This window comes from Vicugna pacos, unplaced genomic scaffold, assembly GCF_048564905.1.
Source record: "Vicugna pacos unplaced genomic scaffold, VicPac4 scaffold_227, whole genome shotgun sequence".
In the NCBI taxonomy this organism is placed as follows: Eukaryota; Metazoa; Chordata; class Mammalia; order Artiodactyla; family Camelidae; genus Vicugna; species Vicugna pacos.
Genome location: NW_027328906.1, coordinates 86,440 through 110,356, shown reverse-complemented (window position 1 = coordinate 110,356; position 23,917 = coordinate 86,440). Strand labels below are relative to the sequence as shown.

General features: G+C 38.2%; 1 protein-coding gene across 1 annotated transcript; it reads left to right on the top strand.

Annotated features, from left to right (window-relative positions):
- The first annotated feature begins 562 nt into the window (after positions 1-562).
- On the top strand, positions 563-7,795 carry LOC140695473 (protein VCF2-like). The gene is made up of 4 exons (XM_072958205.1): positions 563-709; positions 1,093-1,192; positions 6,165-6,224; positions 7,504-7,795. The coding sequence occupies exons 1-4, from the start codon at positions 687-689 to the stop codon at positions 7,729-7,731; spliced, it is 411 nt and encodes a 136-aa protein (XP_072814306.1). The 5' UTR covers positions 563-686; the 3' UTR covers positions 7,732-7,795.
- The last annotated feature ends 16,122 nt before the right edge of the window (positions 7,796-23,917 follow it).

Below are 23,917 nucleotides of genomic sequence, written 5' to 3'. Positions count from 1 at the left end.
CAGTGTTTAGAAAGTCAGGCTAAGTTAGTGGGTGGCACAGGGGCACAGGGAAGGAGGTACAGGAGAGGGTGTGGTGAAAGAGACTGTGTTATCAATACAGTAACTCCTCTTTTTTCCCTCGTTTATTGATTTTTTGTTGTTGTTAAGAAAAGAGTTTCTTTAACAAAGAGTTTGAAATCACTACTTTATGGGACTCAGTACTCAGAGATAGGAGGAAGATTGGAGAGAAGTGGAATTATAAAAATGAGTAGACTCAGCCATCCTTAGGGGTATCATGAACTTACAAGTACTCTCTAAGGAGATGGCTTGGAAGAATGACTGCTTAACTATAGGGTGACAGCAAGAAGTGTATTGTCAAGTGCTGTAGTCTGATTACTTACTAAAAGGGGACTTGGGCTGAAGATGTAATCTTACCAACCATTAACAATATTTTTGAGGGGCCATATTTCAAGTTAGTAATCAGTCACAGTCTCATGATGACTATCTAGTGCAGTAAGCATTATGTCATAATGGCCACAGTGACTGCCTAACAGCACACCTGGAAACTCTTTGCAGTGTTTATTTGAACCTATACCACTTTCACAAGAATGTTAACAGGAAAGAGGCACTGGCAGCCATACCTGTCTTAAGTGTTATCATATGGAAGGGCTTAAAAATCACTTAAGCTGGAATTGTAATTTCAGGGAATGAAGACAATGAACGTAATTAGGTAGATTTTGAGAACGTAGCTGTTAAATTCTTCCTGTTCTTATTTTATTCCCAAGAGTCATTTAAAATTAAGAAGCTAATGTTTCAAAACGAAATTTAGAGCTTGACTTTTCTTAGAGTTCCTGTTTTATATTTTCCCTCTTGGTGCCTGGTGATGTATTCTTCTGACTTTAAATCAACGGAGTAGCAGATGATGACTTGTATTTTCTCAGACAAGATTTCAAATCTATATCTATATCTATATCTATATCTATATCTATATCTATATCTATATCTATATCTATATCTATATCTATATCATGTTGCCACTGGCTTGCAATTTAAGTGTCCAGAAGGTCGACTGTTGGATGATATTCTCTCCTCTCTCTTGTGGTTTATTTTCAGGAAACGAAAAAGGAATGACAGCAAAGAGGACAACCACTATTCTCCCCAGTCCAAAAGGAGCAGGAGAAACCCTGTGTCTCAGGAGTCTCAGGATGCAGAGGTAGGAATATGATCAGATAGCCCACGTCTATTTCAAACATTCCTGAACTTAACTTATCCAATTTGTGTCCTGCACTTCAAAGAAGTGCTTCATTCCAAGAAACCTTCATAAAAGTGTTCTTGCTTGATTGCAGTGGCTTTTGATCTGGAGCCCTTAGCCATGGTGTGTAGTATCTCACAGATGATGGAGGGGAAGCACAGGAAAGACTTGGCTAAAACATAATCAAGAAGAGCTAGGTCTTAGACTTTCCTCCTGTCATAGGAGCAGGGAATAATATAATCTTACCCCCTCCCTTATTTTTAGATGGAAAATAAGTTTTCAGATATATAATGGTGTGTTACTGGCTAGAAGGAGATTCTTGATTTCTAGCTGGGAAATGTGAAAATGAAATTAAGGCTAGGGGAGTCTGGTGATTTGCAAAGCTTTAATGGTGCTTGAATGGAAGAACCTGAATTTTAATAACTTGTGGTCATTAGCATGATATTGTTTTAACTGAGATATCGTTTACTAGGAGAGGATTAAAGGAACCTTGTTAAGTCCTTCTGGATGAATCCTGTTAGTTAATGACTAAGTAGTGCTCACTTGTCCCTTTTGTGAACAAGAGGCGAAATGATTATCAGTCTGTGTCCTCTTCCTGGAACCTGTATGCAGGTGGTGATAGTCCCAGATCCTGGGAAGCTATTTGGATGGGTAAATTTTAGCTAGATACAACTCATATAACTTGCTCTCTTCGATGCTGGCCTTTTTTTTTGTTGAATATCTTGCCTGTATAGGAGTATTGCTCTTTTTTTTTTCCCAACCTTACAGCTTTACAAATGACACCACCACTTTTCCTGTAAATCTGTCCCCTCGTACATAAGTATAAGACTTCTAGAAATGGCAAACACAAGGACACTAATGTTTTTTGTCTGTCCTAGTTACCAAGACCATTCCTTTTTAGTTTTCAGATTACCAAGTAGTAGCAAGAAATCGAGAGTGAAAAAAATGTGTAGATATAAACAGGAGTGGCTTATCTGGAACAGATCTGTCTTTTTTTCTTCCCTACCTGAATTGGAAAAGATTTGATATCCTAATGCTAGGAATTCCAAGGGAGCAGCAGAAGGAAGATGAATGAGAGAACAATAGAACCGGGGGCCCCCGCCTATGTTTAAAATTAGAATTCTGTACATCCACGCCCCCCCCCCCTTTTTTTTTAACTGGTAGGAGCTGTCTCTTTGTCAGGTCTTGTTTAAATGTCAATTCATATGACACGTGGAACATTTGGCATAATTTTTGAAAAATGTTTTCACTTAGGTTGTTTGCACATTTGGGTCATTCTCATCGAATTTAATTATACACATTCTGAGACACAGAACTGCTTTGGGAGATCTTATTTCGGATGAAACTGTCATTGAACAAAATAATGGTTGTTAGTATGTTTTTATAACCTATGGCAAAATGGTAACTTCTGAAATTAACCTCTACTTAAAAGATACATTCAAAACGCAGGGACCACCCTTTCCAAAGATGGTCTAATCTGTTACGTGCATTTTATGAAACCTTGTTCATGTTGTATATACCAAGCAATCTCAAGCAGTTTTATATTGTAACTGAATGTTAAAATTGAAGTTGTTTTAAGGAATTAAAGCTACACACACACACACACACACGTTTTTCTACAGATGTTTTGTTTGTTCAAATCCCATTTACTGAGTTGAAACGAGGTGAAGTTGTTTAAATTGTTTTGTACTTATATAGATTCTATGATAAATATAATTTTTGAGTTGGAAAGGAACTTAAAACTCAATGTCTAGTCCAAGTTCATTTTATGAGGGAAACTGAGCTACAGAAAGTATAAATTTTGTATCCCATTGACACAGAGAAGTTAACACATGAGTACCATCGCTTTACTAATTTGGAAAGTGGTTGTAATTCAGCAGCCAAATTGATTTGGTATCTTATGGTTCATAAAGTTCTGCAGTATCTCATTGGTGTGAGTGAGCATGAGCTTTTCATTGTTGGTATGTTGCAACTTTGGAAGCACGTACTTTAAGTGCTTGGATGGACTTGGTTAGGATCATCTGACTTGCTGAATCTAGTTTCTGCAGTTGCCTTAGAATAAACATCATATTATGATGGCAAGTATGGAATATGCAGTACAGTTGAAAAACGTTTTTGTTCTTGGGGTTCACATAAATGAAAAGCTCTGAGGCATGGAGGGATGGAATTGAGAGGGAAGCTAGGGCTTAAAGGAAAACAAAATACTGGCTTAATCTGCTTTTACAATTAAGGAGAATTACATAATTCTGTGTTGTAAATATACACACGTATTCCTGTTCTCTTTTGATGAAGATGCTCTGTAATTAACATTCCTCCTTGTCTCTTCAGATTCAGTTTATCCACTGGTTCTTTCATTTGCCCGGTACGGTGCTCTTTCCTGTTCCTAACTCATTTTGGGCCTACCTTACTTTTCTGTGGAGATGATTGATCTCTTCTCCCCTTTACCTCCCAGCTGTAATCTGCTTTCACTGCCTGTTATTTCTTATTCCCTTCATGCAACTACTCACTAAAAGTTGGTTCCTCAAACCCCACCTACTACTCTTCTCTAACGTGCCAGGAGTGGCCTAAGATCTTGCTAAATTGTTCAGCAGCTATTTACGGAGCACCTGCTACTTGCCAAGCATTGTCCTGGGTGGTTGGGGTCAACATAGCTGCCTCTGTCATTTCCTCAGTGACTCCTCCTATCCTACTTTTGATGTGTATCTTCCTTCACATTTCCTCCATCCTCGTTCAGGCCTGCTTTGCCTCTTGCTTGATGTATTGCAAAATTTCCTAGGTGGTCTCTGTACTCTTTCTCTTTCTACTCTGTTCATCCCTAGAATCCTCTTCCTAAATGTATATCTGAGCATATCTCTTGGTCTCAAGTACCTGTTCCGACAGACTTCTCAGCGTGACATTCAAGGTTCTTGATAGCCTAGCCCTTTCTTCTCTTGCATATTTTATCTCCCACAAACTCCTCCCTGGGAAGCCCCAGTCACATCGTATTACTAGCCAGGTCTCCTTGAAATCTCCTCTTCACCCTGCTTGTGCTCTTATTGTTCCCCCCATGTGTCACATCCGTCTTATTAATATTCTCCCCATCCTCCAAGGCCCAGTTCAGATGCCATTCATTTCAAGGAGTCTCTCCTGTTTCCCCAGTCAGCATTCGTTGCTACATCCCTGCCATTGCAGTAGCTTGACGCTGTCATCCTCAAAGAGTTCTTCTTGATTGGGCTCAGGAATTAGCCGTTGTTCAAGTCCCCAAGTATCCCCGGCAAAGCACCTGGTTGTACATAGTAGGCACACAAGTATTTGTTTGGATAGTGGTTGGGCATCAGAACCACCTGTGCCTACATGAGGTAGCCTCTCAAAGATGAGGCCCTGGCATGTGCACGTGAATAAAATAAATAAAAAGCCCCACGGGCAGGGGGTGGTTCTGATGATCATCCCCAAATAGAAGGTGTTATGGAAAAATCTCTGCTGGACTCAACTGAAGGAAGCTTCTTTGGTTACAGAGGTAACAGGCAGATTTCATTGCGGCCCAAACTAATCTAAAATCCTGCCTTTTCACACAGACCTAGACCCCAGGACTTTTATGTGACACTTTTGTGAAATCATTAAGTGAGAAACCCTTGGTCGGGGTCTTTATAAATGTAATTTTGTTTTGCGATGTACTTGCATTTACAAGGGTTTTGGTTTTGCAGCACATAGGCCTGTTCTCATTTGCCTTGCACAGATCTCAGCACTAAGCTTCTATTGAATGGTTGGAGGAAAAAGGATGAGCTTTGTAACTGAAAAATAGGGTAAGCACTCTGATGAGAAGTTTCTTTGAGGAATCGGGGGGATAGTGAAAAGGATTTATGTTTTATGGGTCTTTCTCAATCTTGAAATATTTAAAATCTCATTTCTCTTCCGGTAAAAGAATTTGCTCTCTTTCTAAAATCAAGTGAAATAAGGAAAATGATTCTGTGCTAAGGTAGCAGTTTTGAGTGTCAAAACCGTACACTATCAAGGAGAAACCTTTTCATCCCAAGCACTCTGACAATGATAGAATTCATTAAGCAAGAGATATGTCACATGAAGTACATTCGAAAGGGTAAGATGTGACAAGGCCCAGGGTTGTATAATATAGGCCATGTTTATTAGATAATGAGCACCATTGGCATAGAAAATGCTAGTGGGATATGACATGATGTTTGAGGTGTTCTTTAGCAGTGTAAAGGAAATCTCATTTACGGCATCACAGTTCATTTTAACTCTTTGTTTTGAAGTCAAAAAAGTAACTGAATCGAAAAGCAGGAAATTTCCCTTGGTTTTGCAAATGAAATAAATGTTTTTCACAAAATAAATACATTTGTTGTGGATGCTTTAGAAAGTGAAAATATATTTGAAAAACCAAAAAACAAAGATTAAAAAAGGGTCTAAAGTCTCAAATTATATATATATAGATATATATTATTATATATATCTATATATATACACACACATATATATATGTATATGTAAAACATGACATCTAATCAAATGATGCCGAGGACATTCACCCATATCAGTACAGATACAACTATATCATCATTGTTAATGGCTGACAAAATTGCATTGTATGAATGGATGCACTATAATTTAACTGCTATCCTGTTTGGGGGCTTGTTTCTGATTTTCAGCTATTAACAACAATGCTGATATTATAAGCAATGTCACAGTGAACATTGATACTTATGTCCCTATACAAGTGAGTTTTAAAATATTTTAAATGAACTAGAAATTGGAGGCAGATCTATTTTGTTCTTAACAATTATTCTGCATAAATCTCTTCTAGCTTGTTAATTTTAAAGTACTATTTCATAGCCTAGCGCCACCTAGTGTTACAGTATACTGTAAAATGGATATATTGTCATTTGAGATGAAATTTGATTCACCAGAAAGTAATTACAGTTCTTGCTTTGTTTTTCAGACAGTACCTGTAATGATAAATAATAAGGAAGACCAACTAAGAGGAACCAAAGTGTTTGCGGTGGGTGTCTTATCCAATGTAAAACCTACTTATTTTTGAATATTCATAACTGCACTATTTTATGCCAGTGGAGATTTCAGATTTTTACCCTTAGGCTAGGAAAATCATCTTTTTGGAATTTTTTCGAATAGGCCTTTGCATTAAGTCCTGAAGTCAACTTCACTGCTGTTGGTGATAACCATCATATCGGGTTCCATTGGCTCATCCTAACTCTTTCTCGGACAGTTCTTTTAATATATGTTTCTAACTACATAAAGATGGACATAAGTTGTCTATTAGGACTTGTGGGCAGTGAAGTGTATGACCTATGTTGAAAAGCTCCAAAAGACCAATGGGCCATGACCATTCTTGGTTTAAGTCTCATTAAGGTTACCTTTGGTAAAGCTTGCATATAAGAAATGCAATACCAAAATTGTTAAGTATTGTAGTTCAAATGTGGTTCCTTCTCATTACCTTCTCCTTTGAGAATCCTAACATTGGAAGGGAGGAAATTCTTGACGATGATTGTTTTCAGGAATCCCTAGTAGTTTCTCTAATATGATAATGACTCTGAGTCATGTTAGTTCAATTAAAAAAAAATTCTTAGGTGCAGACACCCACACATACACCCCCATATCTAATCCGTATATTTAGAGCAACGATAAGTACTAGTCTTAAAAATGCCAATAATTAACATGTAACTTTTACAAAAAGTATATCGAGTGCCTTCCAGGATCTGTGTGTAGCCTTGTGTTAATATAGGAGGACCACATATGCCTACTATCAGGGGATATGTACAGAATCATCAGAGGTCTGTATATGTGTGTGCATGTATGTATATATGGATGCATAACTGTATGTATGTACCAATTTATTTCTTTTATTTTAGCTTGTGCCCAGAATCGATCTTATTCTTTATGGACGTACATTTACTGCATTCTGTAGCATTGATTGATGCTTTCCCTTGGAGGGTGAGAACTTGATAAGTGCAACACACAGGGACAAAGGATTTGTGAAGGGATTTGAACTCAGAAGGCCTGTGTTTGAATCCCCACTCTGTCACTTCCTGGCTATGTGACGCTGGGCAAGTCAGTGGATCTCAGTTTCCTCCTCTGTAAAATGGTGGCTATTAATCCCAGCTGAATTCTGGGGCGGTTGTGCTGTGAGCACAGATTGAAATACTTTAAGTGGCTGTAGTTTTCTAATCCCTTTAGGCTTTGATGCTGCTGTTCTCCAAGATGAATAGGAAAAATAGTGTAATAGCATAATACTCATTCTCTTCCTGTTTTTATCCTCCCAGTCGTCAAGCAATGATAGTGACAGGAGCAGCAGCAGCGTTAATATCCCAGAGAGAGTAATTGGACCAGAAAGTGGCTTAAACCAGGTGGTTGCTGACCCCAACATGAGTACCCCTCAGTCCTTATATGAGGAGTACGCACTCTACCAAGGTCCTTACTCCCACATTAACCGGATCTTAAAGGAGGCACACTTCAACAGCCTGCGGCAGCGAGGACAGTGTCCAACATGATGAACTAGGAGCTCCTCATTCCAACCTAAAATTTGCTTATAAAGGCAATTGCACACAAAACAAAGACGTCTGTTGACTTTTCAGTCTGTCTTTTAAATAACAGGTTGATGGACAGTTGTTTTAACTTGGGTTTTTGCTGCACTTTTGCTATTTCAAAGGGGACCTGGAAGCACTTTTATAGAATTCTTTTCAGGTTGGATGTCAAATTTATGAGGAAACCTCACATGCAGGTTGAATCCATAGAATGTCCAATTCAGATTGCTTTACAAATCTGTCAGTTAGAAACCCTAGTCAATTGTCCTTTTAAAATGACAGATCTTCAGTCGAAAAAATGTAATAGGCTAGTAAAGTGTGAAATTTTCACGAAGAAAAAAAATTACTATTCCAAAGCAGAAATAGCTGGATTCAGTCTTGTAGTGAACTGAACTGCCACACTGCCTCTCAGAAGGTAGATGTCTTATTGAAATTACTCTCAACTTGCAAGGGGACAGTTAGACCCAATTTAGACTGTATAAGTGAAATCTCCCCTCTAGCAACTGTCTCCACTCTTTGTGTTTCTAGAAAGAATATTCCTAAGGCTCTTGTGTACTCAGATACCTTCTGTATCATTAATCCTCCAGAGCGTGCATTTCAGAGTTAGTAGAAAGCGTTGCACAATTCTGTCAGACAAGAGGTACATAACAGCTTTCTGTCTTGAAAACAAACCTGTTTAATTATTAGTAGTTTAAGTGATCTCATTTCCAATTCCACCTGTTATGTCTAGAGCTAAAGCTGATAATGTGTAAGCTACCTCACTCAATGTCTAAAGTTATAAGAATTGTTAAACTGGTTTGGACAACCCTCTACTTGCTGTTTCAAAGACCCCTTTACGAAGACTAGGGGGCCAGCATATGTCATTGAAACTGCAAAGGTTGGTGCGGCTTACAGACAATGGCGAGGCACCACTGAAGAAATAGGCAATAGTAGTGTTTAGTTAGCCAGAGATGGATATGTTCCCATGTTCTTTGGTTATCCTAAAGAGCTAATCACATTGACCACTGGTTACAAGGATGTGCCTGCTTCTTCAGCAATGCGCTGTGTCAACAAGGAACTAGGATGTATCCAGTTTTGTGCCCTGCAGAATGCCAGAGGTAGATTGAAAGGAAAGTGCCCTCTGGTCTAATAAGAACCTCTTGCATGTTCACATCATTCTCTACACTCTAAACTTGGAAGCCCACACAGCAGAAACAAGCAGATATGAGAATTAAAGGTAGCTCTAGAGAGAGGTCTTTGCCATTTGTGAAGATTTGGAAAAGACATAAAATAACAGATTGAGTAAAAGAAGAATGAGATTTGATGAAGTCACAGAGTTAATATTTGAAAAGGAAAACTGTTCTAGGAAAAGTAGAAAACACACATGCACACACATGCACACACACACACACACACACACACACACACACCTCCTTTCCATGGTGGTTTCCTTTAGTATGGATAGGATTTTAAGGTCTGATACTAGTAGTGGGGTTTTAGTGTTACTGAGGAAAAAGCCACAGCACCATTGGCCTCAAACTGGTGGATCAGGCATGGGTCCATTTATTTCTCAGTTACACAGTTTGTGTAAGAGTATTTTTTTCTGTGACTACTGTCCCCAAAGTTAAAAAGCCAGGTGTTTTAACAAGAAGCATTTTGACTTTTTTGGCTATCATTTTCACTGTAACAAAAAGCAAACAACCAAATACTAAAGGAGACAGCCTGTTGGAACTCTCAAACCGCAGGTACACACATGATTTAGAAACAAGATTATACTGTATAGCACAGGGAAATATATACAAGATCTTGTGGTAGCTCACAGCAAAAAAAAATGACGATGAATATATGTATGTTCATGTATAATTGAAAAATTGTACTCTGCACTGGAATTTGACACAATGTTGTAAAATGACTGTAACTCAATAAAAAAAAGTTAGAAAAAAAAGAGAAAGGAAAAAAAAAAACACCCAGGAAGAATTCTGCAGGCTGAAATACGTGGCATGGAATGAAAATAGAGCATATATTAAAAGTGCAGTGCCGCTGAAAAATCTGAGAAGGCAAATTTCCTTTCATTTCCTGCCCATTTAATGATATGAGAGATGAAGCTATCACTGTGACAAAACATTGTTATTTTTTCAGTGTGAGTAAAATCTTGGTATAACAGTTGCCAGTGTAAACCTATTTTTTTCTAGTAAATGCAACATATAACCTCTAGCCTGTCTTCTTCAGGTTATCTAAACCTTGGCAAGCTAAAATATATTTTCATTATGAGGTTACTTGATAGTGTCAGAGAATGAGTGGAACTGAGCAGAACCCTGTAAGGCCCCCCAAGTCCAAAAGCCCCTTTAGGTCCCTGCCTCTTGTTTGTAGAAAAGCTGAAGTCTCCCAGGCCTCCCCAGAGTCACAAAAGAGCAGACTTGAGCAGTTAATGATTAGGACAATAGAGTCACAGACATGAGGCATATTCCTGAGCTTTTTACAGATACTGTAACTGCCACCAGAGAGAAAAAGCCAACTGCGTGATAATCAGACTGTAGCCATGACGTAAGCTTCTCCATCTTGAGCCATTACCAAATCTATGGCTAGTACAATTCCCAAAACTGGCCTTAAGAAAATGAGATTGGCACCACTGCTCATAATAATCTATATCTTTGTGGGCATCAGAATCATTGTAGCTTGTTCTGCCCATATGTGTAAGCATGTAACTAAAATTGTCAGCAAAGAGATTCTACAGACCCATGTCAACATCTTCCACTCTAAGAATACAACACCGTATGTCGGCATGAAGAAGTTACAGAAGGTGGGCCTTCCTCCCCACCCCAATTCCCATAGAAATGGAAAAAAAAATGTCTGACAAGTGGGGATTTGTACACAGCATGTTGCCACTTCCTGTTTGTCTATTTCTGTTCCCCTTAAACCTTAATCATAAAAATTAGATCTCTAGGTCACATATACCCTAACTTCTGATTTTTGCTTTACTGAGGGTTCACAATGCCTTACCTAACCTGTGGATTCCTTTCCTGGATTAAAAGGACTAAGAATGAAGAATTAAGTAGTAATTAAAGTGATTAAAGAATGAATGACTCTCTACCGCTAGCTACCCCTTAGTAAATTTGCAGACAGACCACGGAGGGCAAGGTAGCATCCAATTGCAGGCAGACCATGTGGGCATGATAGCTTCAAAAGGAAGATCAGGAAAAGTCAACAGGTCTGCTTGCAATGGAAAAATGATGAAAAATCTAACCTCCTACTTTAATGATTAACTGGGATTGTTTTCCCTTTTCCCTTTAAAACCTGTCAAAGCTGAGCAGAATATTCAAATTGGTCTCAGGACATGTGTCCACCTTCTCCCGTGATTGACAGCTGTCTGATTAATGCAACTGTCCTTCCTACAAACATTTGCCTCTTGGATATTGGCTTTTGAGCAGTGAGCAGTCAAACCTGAGTTTGGTTACATGAGCACCTTTCAAAACACTGGTTAGCTGAAGCTAGTAAGTTCTTGTGTGTGTGTGTGTGTGTGTGTGTGTGTGTGTGTGTATTCCTGCTTTTAAAGCAATGTTAATACATTTTGTCATTCAGTGATCAGTCAAAGATTTAAAGGGGAGCTGACTGAGTCATTTGGTGGAAGATGGAGGACAATGAACAGGGGTGAACCTGTTGCTGTTTGCACTGACCTGAGTTTTTGTGGGGGCACTTCTAGTGTTTGACCAAGCCTTTTGAGTGCTTGTTATGCTCAGTAGAAGGGGGTGAAAACTCCATGATAGGGTGAAGGAATATGAATAACATGAACAGGAAGTTTCAGGGTCCAGCCAATGTGTCCTTTAATTTATTTACATGAACTGACTGCACGCCAATGGTAGTATGTTATTGCAGCTTTTGGGAGGGAAATATACTGCTCCAGGCAGTGAACTGGTTCATTGAACCAGTCACCAATACAAACAGAACATGGGAGAGAAGAAACCGAGCAAACTAAAATGCTCATCATGTTATTGCCCAAGTCACAGAGCTTACTGTTTTGAGGCTCACTGGACCAGAGGACTCCTTGCATTTGGAAGTGTCTGCATCAGGAGAACAATGTGGAGCATGAGGCTATGACAATTGGAGTTCTGTTTGCTTTACTGACTTTCACAGCTGTGCCCTAGATTGTCAGAGCAAAGTTGAGGTGGTGCACATCATTAAGTAGTAATGAGTGCGTTGCCTTATTCTGCATGATTGGAAATGCACCTGCTTTCTGAACTTAATTCTCTGTCCCCACTGATTATGAGGAGTGTCTTGTTCTATGGGTGTAATAAACATCTTCATACTCCACACAGGGTAGAGATTAATGTCTCAGAAGCAAAGGCTTTGAAAAATCATATGAATGGTTTAAGTACTTAACAAAAGTTCAGTTTTTGTCCTTTGGTCTTAGAATAAAACCCAAAACTGAACATCAGGGAGGGAACCCAGCCCTTCAAAACTAGATATCTCTGCTATGAAGGAGAAGAAATTTCAACAAATATGAGAAGAAAGAAGAAGAGACGTCTGTGGACTTTATCCAAAATTAGGAGAATGAAGAAGAGGAGCCAGGTTAAGTCAGGAGGTGAGATTGAACCCTCTCTTAGAAATGTCACTAAAGAAATAGGAATATAAAGTGAGAATAGAATGATTCATAGAAGGTGAGGTAGGAATGGAGCCTGGGGAGTGAGAAGCTGCCCTTAAATGAGAACCCACTGTGTGCCACACACAATGTGGTTTCCTCACTATAATCCTGAGGTAGGTGTGGTGTGGATTCTCCACTTCACAAGCAAGGAGAGGGAGGCTGGCAGCAAGTTATCCACATGACATCATCTGACCCTGAAGAAACTGAGAGGGGCTAATGATTTGCTAAAAGGCACATAGTGGGTAAGCAAAAGGGTCATGGTTGAGTCATCGGCCAAGAGGGCGGAGTAGAAGGACACTGGTAGCTCACCCTCTCCCATGAATACACCAAAACTCACATCCACAGACCCACCCAGCCAGCCAGAGCACCTGCTGAACTCCGACAGAACATCACCCTCTTCAAAAGACAAAGACGCCACAAATCTGGTAGGAGAAAAGGAAAAAAGAAAGAAGAAAGAGCAAAACAGTGCAGGACTGGCCCCACAGGGAGGGAGCGGCAAAGGGGGAATAGCGCTCTTTTGCTGGGTCTCCCCCTCTCCAACAGAGAGGTCAGCAGGATGGAGGGGGAACCTCTGAAGCTCAGATCTGTATGGAGCACCCCTTGACCGAAAGAACTAAGGTAAATGGGCACAGAGGGTCTCCGCAACCCCTAGCCCTAGAGGCAAAGTGACAGTGGGGGATGGGACAGGCTGCACAGAGGCAACCCCTGGGGACTGCAGGGTGCTGCTGCTGCACGCCGTGGATGAGCGGGTACACAGGGCAAAACAACCTGAGCCCTCCATAAAACAACAGGGCTGATGTGCCCTGGGGGGAAGTGTGCCATAACCCCTATCTCTGAAAACCCACTGAATCAGTTTTCGGGAGAGGCGGGGCTCAGCCACAGCCCCCATATCCTCCAGTGCTTAGCACCCAGGCGGGGGCGGGGTTGAAACCTGAATCCATACCTAAGGGCTTAGTAGCCTCAAAGGTGAGATGGAGGCTTGTTTACAGCCCCAGGCAGATAGGATCATTCTGCCCTTGTACCTCTGAGAACTCTCGCCTCCAAAACGAACGAACAAGGAACTCAGTTCTGGCACGGAGCAGGGGCAAGGTGGTTCCAACGTCTTCCCCGAGCTCGCCTACGGGGTGGGCAGCTGCACAGAACAGGGGAGCGACTGGCGCCAGGAGAGGGCAAGTGGCCACCCGCCTTCCCGGCAGGAACACAGCACCTGACCTTGGTGCTGGGAAAAGGCGCGACCTGCCCCCTACCTTGCCCAAGAGCAGCATCTGACAGAGACATCGGGAAGGGGAGTGGCCCGCCACATACCATGCTGTTGGGAGGGGGCGAGACCTGCTCACCTACCCTGTGGGATCGTGGCATCGGAAGGGGGCGTGACCCACCTGCCCACTGAGTAAGAGCACAGCACCTGACCGCGGCATTGGGAGGGCATGTGATCTGCTTGCCGACCTGCACAGGGAGCAGCACAGACCAGGGACGCCAACAGACGGCCTCTGGAAGCAGCGAGCTGAGTTCAGCAGCAAGGCGAGGACAGAAAGACCTCTCGATAAAATCATGAAGAGCGCAAGGTCTCCACGAGAACACATCCCCTTTTTTTTTTCGTTTTTTTAAAATCTGTTATATTTTCTATTACCTTTTTAAATTTTAATTTTTAAACAATCGTATATGTCTCCAGTTTCAATCCCTTTAAATTTTTTCTTTTAAAATATTTTTGTTATTATATATTTTTAAAATCCACCTCATTTCATTTTTATTTCTCTTGGTTTTGGTCTCCTGTTATTGATTATACTCAGGTTTCAAATATTTCTTTGTTCTTTTCTACATTTTTTTAAGGTTTTTAAAAGACGTCTCAACTCGATAGCTATTTTGCTTCAACTTGTTCTTCTAATGTTAATTATACACTGTTACCAAACCTTTTATTTTCTCTCCCATCTTTTAAAATTCTCTCTCTCTCTTTTTCAAGTTTTATTCCAGCTTAGGCTTTAGATAGATAAATAAATAAACTCCTTAAGGACCATAATAGATAAATGATGCTCTATAAGCCACAGTGCCAGAGAGATACGAGCAAGATGAAGAAGCAGAGGAACCACCCCCAGTTAAAAGAATAAGGGAAACCCCCTGAAAGAACAATCAATGAAATAGACATTGATGGCCTACTAGATGAAGATTTCAAAAAAGGAGTGATGAAAGTACTAAAGGAACTAAAACAGATAGTGTTTAGAGATATAAAATATGTCAAAATGAAATTGAAGCTATGAAGAAGAGCCAGGAAAAATTGGCAAACTCATTTGCTGAGATGAGAGCTGATGTAAAGGCTGTACAAAGCAGGCTAGATAATGCAGAGAAACAAATAAGTGACCTAGAAGACAGGAAAACAGAAAGCACCCAATCAGAACAGCTGAGAGAAAAACAAATAAAAACCAATGAAAACAATATAAGGGACCTATGGGATAATAAAAAGCATGCCAATCTACGCATAATAGGGGTTCCAGAAGGGGAAGAAAGAGCAAAGGGGATTGAAAAGGTATTGGAAGAAATCATGACTGAAAACTTCCCAAACCTAAAGAAGGAATCAGGTATCCAAGGACAGGAGGTTCAGAGGGTCCCAAAGTGGAAGATCCCAAACAGACCCACACCAAGACATATCATAATCAAGATGGCCAGATTTAAGGATACAGAAATGATCCTAAAGGCAGCAAGAGAAAAACAAAGAGTGAGTTACAAGGGAACCCCCATAAGGCTTGCGGCTGATTTCTCTACACAAACTGTACAGGCCAGAAGGGAGTGGCAAGATATATTCAAAGTCCTAAATGAAAAAAAGATGTAGCCTAGGATACTTTATCCAGCAAAGTTATCCTTTAGAATAGAAGGAGAGATAAAGACTTTCACAGACAAGCAAAAACTAGAAGACTGTAGCAACACTAAACCCATGCTAAAAGAAATATTGAAAGGTCTACTGTAAATAGAAAAGAAGCAGGATGCTGCAGAAATGAGAAACTCATAACTGGAAAGGTGATAACTACCATAAATTACAAATAGAATTAACATGAAATTGTAACAGAAGACATCTAAATCTTTAAGAGTGGGAGAGGGAAGCAAGAAAATAGAGAGTATTTATTTCTTTTCTTTAAAAAAATTTTTTTTTGTTCTCAGTAGGATGGTTTTAAGATTATATTACTATCTGCTTAATACAAACAGTTATAGTAATGGGTTAATAGACTTACAAAAAAGGGTAACCACAAGCCAAAAACTTATAAGTGAGTTCCCAGAAACTAAATAAAAGCCATGATAATACAAAGGAAAATTTTCAAGCCACAAGAGGAAGAAGAAAGGAACAAAGAGGAAATACCAAGTCAACTGCAAAGATAAGTTCAAAATGGCAATAAACACACATCTATCATTAATGACTGTAAATGTTAATGGACTAAATGCTCCAGTCAAAAGACATAGAGTGGCAGAGTGGATAATAAAGCAAGAACCTTCAATATGCTGCATACAAAAGACCCACTTTAGGGAGAAGGACACATGTAGATTAAGAGTGAAAGGATGGAAAAGGATATTCCTTGCAAATGGAAAAGACAAAAAAGCAGGTGTAGCAATACTGATTTCAGGCAAAATTGACTTTAAGACAAAGGCCATAAGGAAAGATAAAGAAGGACATTTTATAACGATTAAAGGAGTGACACAAGATGAGGATATCACACTCGTTAATATATATGCACCCAATATAGGAGCACCTAAGTATGTAAAAAAATTACTGACAGAGATAAAGAGGGAAATTGATGGGAATGCAATCATATTTGGAGATTTTAACACCGCATTAGCATCACTAGACAGATCTTCCAGACAGAGAATAAATAAGGCAACAGAGAAATTAAATAGTACGATATAGAAATGAGACTTGGTGGATATTTTCAGAGCATTACACACACCCCCAAAATAGGATATACAATCTTTTCAAGTGCACATGGAGCATTTTCTAGGATTGATCATGTACTTGGGCACAAAAGAAGCCTCAACAATTTGAAGAAGATAGAACTTATCTCAAACATCTTTACTGACCACAGTGCCATGAAACTAGAAATCAACTACAGAGAAACACAGGAGGAAAAAAGGAAAGCATGGAGACTAAACAACATGCTAGTATAAAACCAATGGGTCAATGATGAAATAAAAGTTGAAATTAAAAAATACCTTGGAAGAAATGAAAATGAAAACTCTACCACACAAAATTTATGGGACGCAGCAAAGGCAGTGCTAAGAGAGAAGTTTATAGCGATACAGGCCTTCCTCAAAAACAAACAAACAAACAAAACAAAAAACGAACAAAAACAAAAAAACAAAAAAGAGAACAATCTCAAATAAACAATCTAAGCCACCAGCTAAAAGAATTAGAAAAAGAAGAACAAAAGAACCTAAAAATCAGCAGAAGGAAGGAAATAATAAATGTCAGGGAGGAAATAAATAAAATAGAGATTTAAAATACAACAGTAAAGAATCAATCAAACCAAAAACTGCTTTTCTGAAAAAGTAAATAAAATCGACAAACCTCTGGCCAAACCCACAATGAAGAAAAAAAGAGAGCACAAATAAGCAAAATAAGAATGGAAAGTGGAGAAATTACAAAAACTAACATAGAAATACAGAATGTCATATAAGAATATTATGAAAAACTATACAGAAGCAAAATGAATAATATAGAGGAGATGGACAAATTTCTGGAAACATACAGTCCACCAAGACTGAACCAAGAAGAAGCTGACCACTTGATCAAACCGATCACAAGAAATTAAATCGAATTAGCAATTTAAAAAAAAAGGCAATATGTAAGTCCTAAGCATCTGTGAAGTATGTTAAATTAATTAAACAAGGAAGCCGTTAGGCTGATGTGGCTCTAACGTCCTTATTGCCCACACAAGGAAATCAAAATACAAGCCTGTAAATGCCCCAAGATTTCAAAATCAAAACACTAAGGGAAACCAGTCATGAACAGCTAGCTTGGCTTTAAGCTATAGCCAATCAATAATTTCCATAATTTTTTTTTTGTTTTTTACTTCCACACTTTCTCTGTAGAAGTATTCTTCCTGTCTCCTGTCAGGAGAGCAGTACTAACCACTTCTGGTTTGGTGCCACCTGATTCAAATTGATTTTTCCTCAGATAAACTCTTAACATGCCTCACTTTATCTTTTTAAATTGAAACATAAGTTAATTTATAATATATATTAGTTCCAGGTGTTCAGCATAGTGATTTAAGTATTTTTATAGATTATACTCCATGTAAAGTTATTACAAAACAATTGCTCCATTTGCCTATGTTGTACAGTATCCTTGCTGGTAAGAATCCTTTTTGCTTATCTATTTTATACATAGTAGTTGTATCTCATTCCCATACCCTTATCTTTCCACTTCTCTCCTCCCTTTCCTCACTGTTATGCACTAATTTGTTCTGTTTTTTAAACATATTTTTATTGAGTTATAATCATTTACAATGCTGTGTCAAATTCCAGTGTAGAGCACAATTTTTCAGTTATACATGAACATACATATATTCATTGTCACATTCTTTTTTGCTGTGAGCTACCACAAGATCTTGTATGTATTTCCCTGTGCTATACAGTATAATCTGGTTTATCTATTCTACATATGCCTGTCAGTATCTACAAGCTTCAAACTCCCAGTCTGTCCCTTCCCACTGCCCTCCCCCTTGGCAACCGCAAGTTTGTATTCTATGTCTATGAGTCTGTTTCTGTTTTGTATTTATGTTCATTTTTTTTAGATTCCACATATGAGCGACCTCATATGGTATTTTTCTTTCACTTTCTGGCTTACTTCACTTAGAATGGTTTGTTCTTTATATCTGTGAGTCAGTTTCTATTTTATTATATGTATTTTTTTGTTTTGTTTTTTAGATTCTGTATATAAGTGATAATACCAAGTATTTGTCTTTCTCTGTCTGACTTATTTCACTGAGCATAATACTCTCTAGGCCCATCCATGTTGTAGCAAGTGGAAGAATTTGGTTCTTTTTCATGGCTGAATAAAATTTGTGTGTGTGCGTTTGTGTGCACATGCACCATGTATTCTTTATCCATTCATCTATTGATGGACACTTAGATTGCTTCTATATCTTCGCTGGTGTAAATACTGCTGCTATGAGCTTTGGGGTGTATACATTGTTTTGAATTAGTGTTTTTATTTTCTTTGAGTATCTAGCCAGGAGTGGTATTGTTGGATCATATAGTAGTTTTTGTTTTTGTTTTTTTGAGGAACCTCCATACTGTTATCCACAGTTGCTTCATCAATTTACATTCCCACCAACAGTATTCTAGGGTTCCCTTTCCTCCACATCCTTACCAACATTTTTTATCTGTAGACATTTTGATGATAGCCATGCTGACAAGTGTGTGGTGATATGTCATTGTCATTTTGATTTGCATTCCTCTGATGATTAGTGATGCTGGGCATCTTTTCATGTGTCTGTTGGCCATCATTATGTCTTCTTTGGAGAAATGTCTCTTCAGGTCTTCTGCCCATTTTTAATACAATTGTTTGTTTTTTGGATATTGGTTTTTATGATCTCTTTGTCTGTTTTGAACATTAATCCCTTGTCAGTCCCATCACTTGCAAAAGTTTACTCCTATTCCCTAGGTTGTTTTTTTTTTCTTTATTTTGTTAATGGTTTCCTTTGCTGTTCAAAAGCTTTCAAGTTTAATTAGGTCCTGTTTGTATTTGCTTTTGTTTCTTTTGCTTTAGGGGACAGATACAAAAAAAATGCTACAATTTACGTCAAAGAGTGTCCTATGTGCTCTTCTAGGAGTTCTATGGTTTCAGGCATTTAGGTCTTTAATCCATTTTGAGTTTATTTTTGTATATGGTGTGAAGTAATGTTTTAGTCAGCTTATCTTTTAAAAGTTCTGGTTTCAGAAGAGGGAACTGAAGGACAACTCTGATGACCCCTGGAGTAATGAGCCAATAGGCATAGGTATCTGCTGAGCCCCTTGAGCTTCCTAATTTTTTGCTGCCTTGGAGGCACTGGGCAAGTCCCTCTCAGACCCTAGCTTGGCAGCTACTGTGTTATGAGCTTTCAGACTTTATTCTGAGCATTTCTTTTTCCAAACTGGATCCAGAAACCAGCTGAAGTCAAACTGGTTTCAACTCAGAAACCAGACTGGGTCCAGAGTGAGGCCTCAGGTGAACAAAATTTTGTTTTATGGATGAACAAGTAGGGTAAACTTCCCAAAGGTAATCTTGATGTACAGTATCCACAGTGAGGAAATTTTAATGTAAGTAAGCATATCCATTCATGAGGTACCCTAGTATAAGGGGGGTTTCAGCCAAGCACTCACTGTAAAAGGTAGAAGGAAAATTATTCTTGGTCCTCAGCAGTTTCTGGTGACCAGGACAAGATGAACTGAGACACCTCACTTGCTCAGGAGCCTGAAGATGGGGTCCTGGAAAAACTGGCAGAAGCCAGCCAAGGGTGAGGATTCTTACCAGTCAACTCTCCTGTGCTGCCTGGTCGAGAGAGGAAAGTAAAATTTCACATTGTCCTTTCTTTCCAATTTCAATTGGCAGGAAAAAAGGAAAACATGTATAAGAGTCGTGTCTTTGAATTGCAACTCATGAATTTGTTTTCCTGTAGCAATTGGTTATCAATTCTTTCTCTCCCAGGGACAGCTATTGCCTTCTTGTTGGGTTCATTTTGTGTCCTGAGGAACTGGGTTGGCTTTCTGCCTCTCTGAGGCATGCAGGTTCTTATGTGTGCAGATAGCTCAACTGTCAGTTTGGGCCACCCAAAATATGGCTGTTTGCACTGTGGGTTGCACTCCTTTTGCAGCTAGGTTCCAACTGATTATTTCTAGCTTTCAGGAGAACTAAGACTTTCTTTTGGTTATCCTTGAGCGTGGCTCTGGATCTTGGGAAGGTAGGATATTTTGCACCCTCTTTGGGGATGCCTCTTGCATCAGTGAGATTGTTCAGTATGGCCAGGAATATTTACTGTTTGTCCTGGCTGAAATCTGACAAGATATTCAAAAGTGTATTTTTAAAGTTGCTCTGTGGTCATTAGTTGACCAAAGTGGAAGCTGAGGTTCAGAAGACATTTGTTTTTTAAGCCTTCTCCCCTAAGCTAAAATAAAACTGGGTACCCATAGGGAAAGAAAAACATTCTGAAGTTGTTGTGGAAGGCTTTAGTAAAACATCCAATGACACAGCTCTAAGCCTCTTTAGAAGTAGGGATCTTTTGATTTCCTTCTTAGTTGAAAACCTTCCCCATGATACAAGGAAGCAAACTGAGCACATCGGTAGGTCAACCTCTAGGTATCATTCAGGTTGCAACCCAATTCTTTGAGGAATTAAAAGCAACTGCACTTGTCTTGCAAATTGAGTCTTTACAAGAACAGTAATGAGGTTCTAGAAACAATTCAAAGCCCACCTGTCCTTTTGCATATCCTCTGATCTCTACTCATCTCAAAATGCTTACAGATATTGCAGAAGATCTGGACTTGGGGGAAAAAAAGCCCTTGCAGACAAGTATCTGTGCCTATGGGATATTCTACCTGGTCTTCTCCAGAAAACCAGAGCCATATCTTGAAATGTGGACTTCAGGGAAGTAATTATCAGAATTAAAATGAAGAAGAAAAGCAATTTGGAAATTAGGCAAATGAAAACAAATATTTAAGACTTTTCTACCAATATTAGTAAAATGCTTTAGTCATTTGAGCAGGTAACATTAAATTATTCCATCTGCCAGAAACACAGTTTGGTTTGAACTGTTCTTTCATAAACTAGTGGGTTTTTCATGATCACACTTGTCTCATGGCAAATTTTACCACGAAAGCTATGATATTTGTTTCTGTTGTTCTGTATGTTTGCATGTATCTGTATATGTATGTTCCAGATGTGTGCTATTTACTATGTCCAGATGATATTTTTTAAAATTAAAGTGCTCTATTTAATTGGCTTAATGAAAAATAAGTGCTTATGTAAGTATAAGTTCAGGAATACAGAAACTAATCCAAATGTTTTTCAAATTCACATCATCTGGAATAGTCTTCAGTAAATAAAAGCTAGTTTAATTTTTATTTAATTTTGGTTTAATTAAAATGGGGCATGTCTTCAGAGTTATCAGCATTAAACAAAATGCAGACATACACAGTTTATTCTACCTGGGTGTACTAATCATAAGTTCATACCTATTTTGGGAGAGCTAAGTTTTGTTCACAACTATGTAAACTTCTGTATTTCCTTTAAAAATCTTCTATGGTCACTTTGGTTAAATAGATAATATGTGTTATTTCATATGATCTCTGATCCTATTTAGTTCAAAGTTAGAACATTTTGACAACTTCCCCAAATCAAATTCTAAATGGTTGGCAAGTAACTTTGGACCTCAAGTAACTTATGGACCTCAAATTTCCCTGCTCCCTGGAAGAATCTCAAAGGATTTTTTTTGTGTGTCCCTTATCTTGTAAAATAGAGAAGTTAAACTAATTAGATTTATTTGGTATGTTAAATTACATGGGAAGCATTGTCTGATAAAGAGTGATGATAAACTTTTTAGGTTATATGTGCATGCATATATGTAACTAATATAAGTATTCCAGAAATTGTTTGAAGGTTCTAGAAATTTGTAAATACCCCTATTGTCCAATTACTATTCTAAATTATCATATGCCACAGAAATAACTACATTTACTTATAAAATGAACTCTCATTAGATCTTTAACCAAGGGTATTTTTAAACTCTTTTTGTCATTTTTAGACAGTTATTGTTTTACTCGGATGCTTTTGCCAAAATGCTTCATCTTCAGGGAGGTTCATGGAAAGAACTCTGACACTTTGGAACATAGGTTTCTGAAAACTTTAAGATTACATGACTGAACTGGGTCAGAATTTCCAGAACTAGTGGAAAAACCATTCAAGCAGAACAAGAGTTAATAACATGGGATTAAATAAACAGATGAGAATGATTATGATTTTTCACACGTTTTTCTTTGAAACATTGCTGATTCCTTATGGTTTTGTTTTATTTTATTCCCAGAATTAAGGAAATCCTTTTCTCTTTTCCCTTAAGTGATCTATGATGTTCAACAATTTTGTAAAGTATACCTTTGTAAACAGAATCAAAACATTTGCTCTTTCTCCCTATCTGATCCTTCTAGAATTCAGAAACTTACTGAGTATTCTTGTTTTCATGGGAATGTAGTAATTTGCATAAATTCAATAAGAATCTGTTCTCCTTATAACAGGACATAATGGAAAACGGTGGTCATACCACCAAGACTTTGATCAAAATGTCATATTTGAGCATATGCATAAAATCTGATATGGCCAGACAGATTTAGGGGATTAATGTTGACTTTATGGAGCCAATTAAAGCTTATTGAACAATGCAGTCATGTACCCAATTTATAGGATCCCTGGCAGTCTTATGAGGTGAGTAAAGAATGTCACATCCATGCAAGCCCAGGAACCTCAGAATATCTTGGGGACCTCAAAAAAAGAGGAATTAACCCAAATCTATAGGTATTCCAGGCAAAGTCTGAGCAAAGTGAGTCTTTTCTTGGCTACTTAGCCTGGAGAGGCTTTTAAAAGTTCAATCTAAGATTCCTGCTGCAAAGTTCCAGCAGAAGCAGATGTTAAAAGAGCCTAAATAAATAAATAAATAAATAAATATTAAAAAGAGCCTATATGGTCAATCAATATTCTTATGTAAATAATTAGATCAAATTCAATGAGACTGAAATTAATTTTCTTTTTTAATCTATTTTCTTATTTATTTATTATAGAATGGTAGGATTAATAAAACAGATACAAAAGTCATTACAATGTTAGAGAATCAAATTCCTCATTATAGGAAAAGGAAAACACAACATTTATATATGAGGATTATACCAAGGCTACAAGAATAGATTGTCATTCAAAAACGGCTGCGTTTCATAACATTAATAGACTAAGAATATTATTTTTCTCTTTTTTTAATTAAAAAAATTTAATAGATTTTTATTATTTTACAGCAGTTTCAAGTTCACAATAGAATTGAGCAGAAAATACAGAGCTCCCACATAACCATCCACACTCACACGTATATATTCCCCTACCCTCAACATCCCTCATCAGTGTGGCATATTTGGTACAATTGATGAGCCAACATGGGCACATTATTATCAACCAAAGTCCATAGTTTACATTAGGGTTCACTCTTGATGGTGTACATTCTATCGGTTTTGACAAATGCATAATGACATGTAGCCATGACTATAGTATCATGCAAAGTAATTTCATTGCCCTAAAAATCCCTTCTGCTCCGTCTATTCATTCCTTTCTCCCCAAACCCCTAGAAGCTATGATCTTTTCATTGTTTCTGTAGCTGTGCCTTTTCCAGAATGTCATTTGGTTGGAATCGTACAGTTTGTAGCCTTTTCAAACTGGCTTCTATCATTTAGTAATATGTCTTTTAAGTTTATTCTATGTCTTTCATGGCTTGACAGATCTTTTTATTTCTTGAATGCACATTTTTTTGAACTTTTTTTATT

Coding starts and splice junctions, on each gene's coding strand:
- LOC140695473 (XM_072958205.1), top strand. CDS start 687: ATGAAGACAATGAACGTAATTAG. Junction 710..1,092: donor AAGACAATGAACGTAATTAG/GTAGATTTTGAG, acceptor GTTTATTTTCAG/GAAACGAAAAAGGAATGACA. Junction 6,225..7,503: donor GAGGAACCAAAGTGTTTGCG/GTGGGTGTCTTA, acceptor TTATCCTCCCAG/TCGTCAAGCAATGATAGTGA.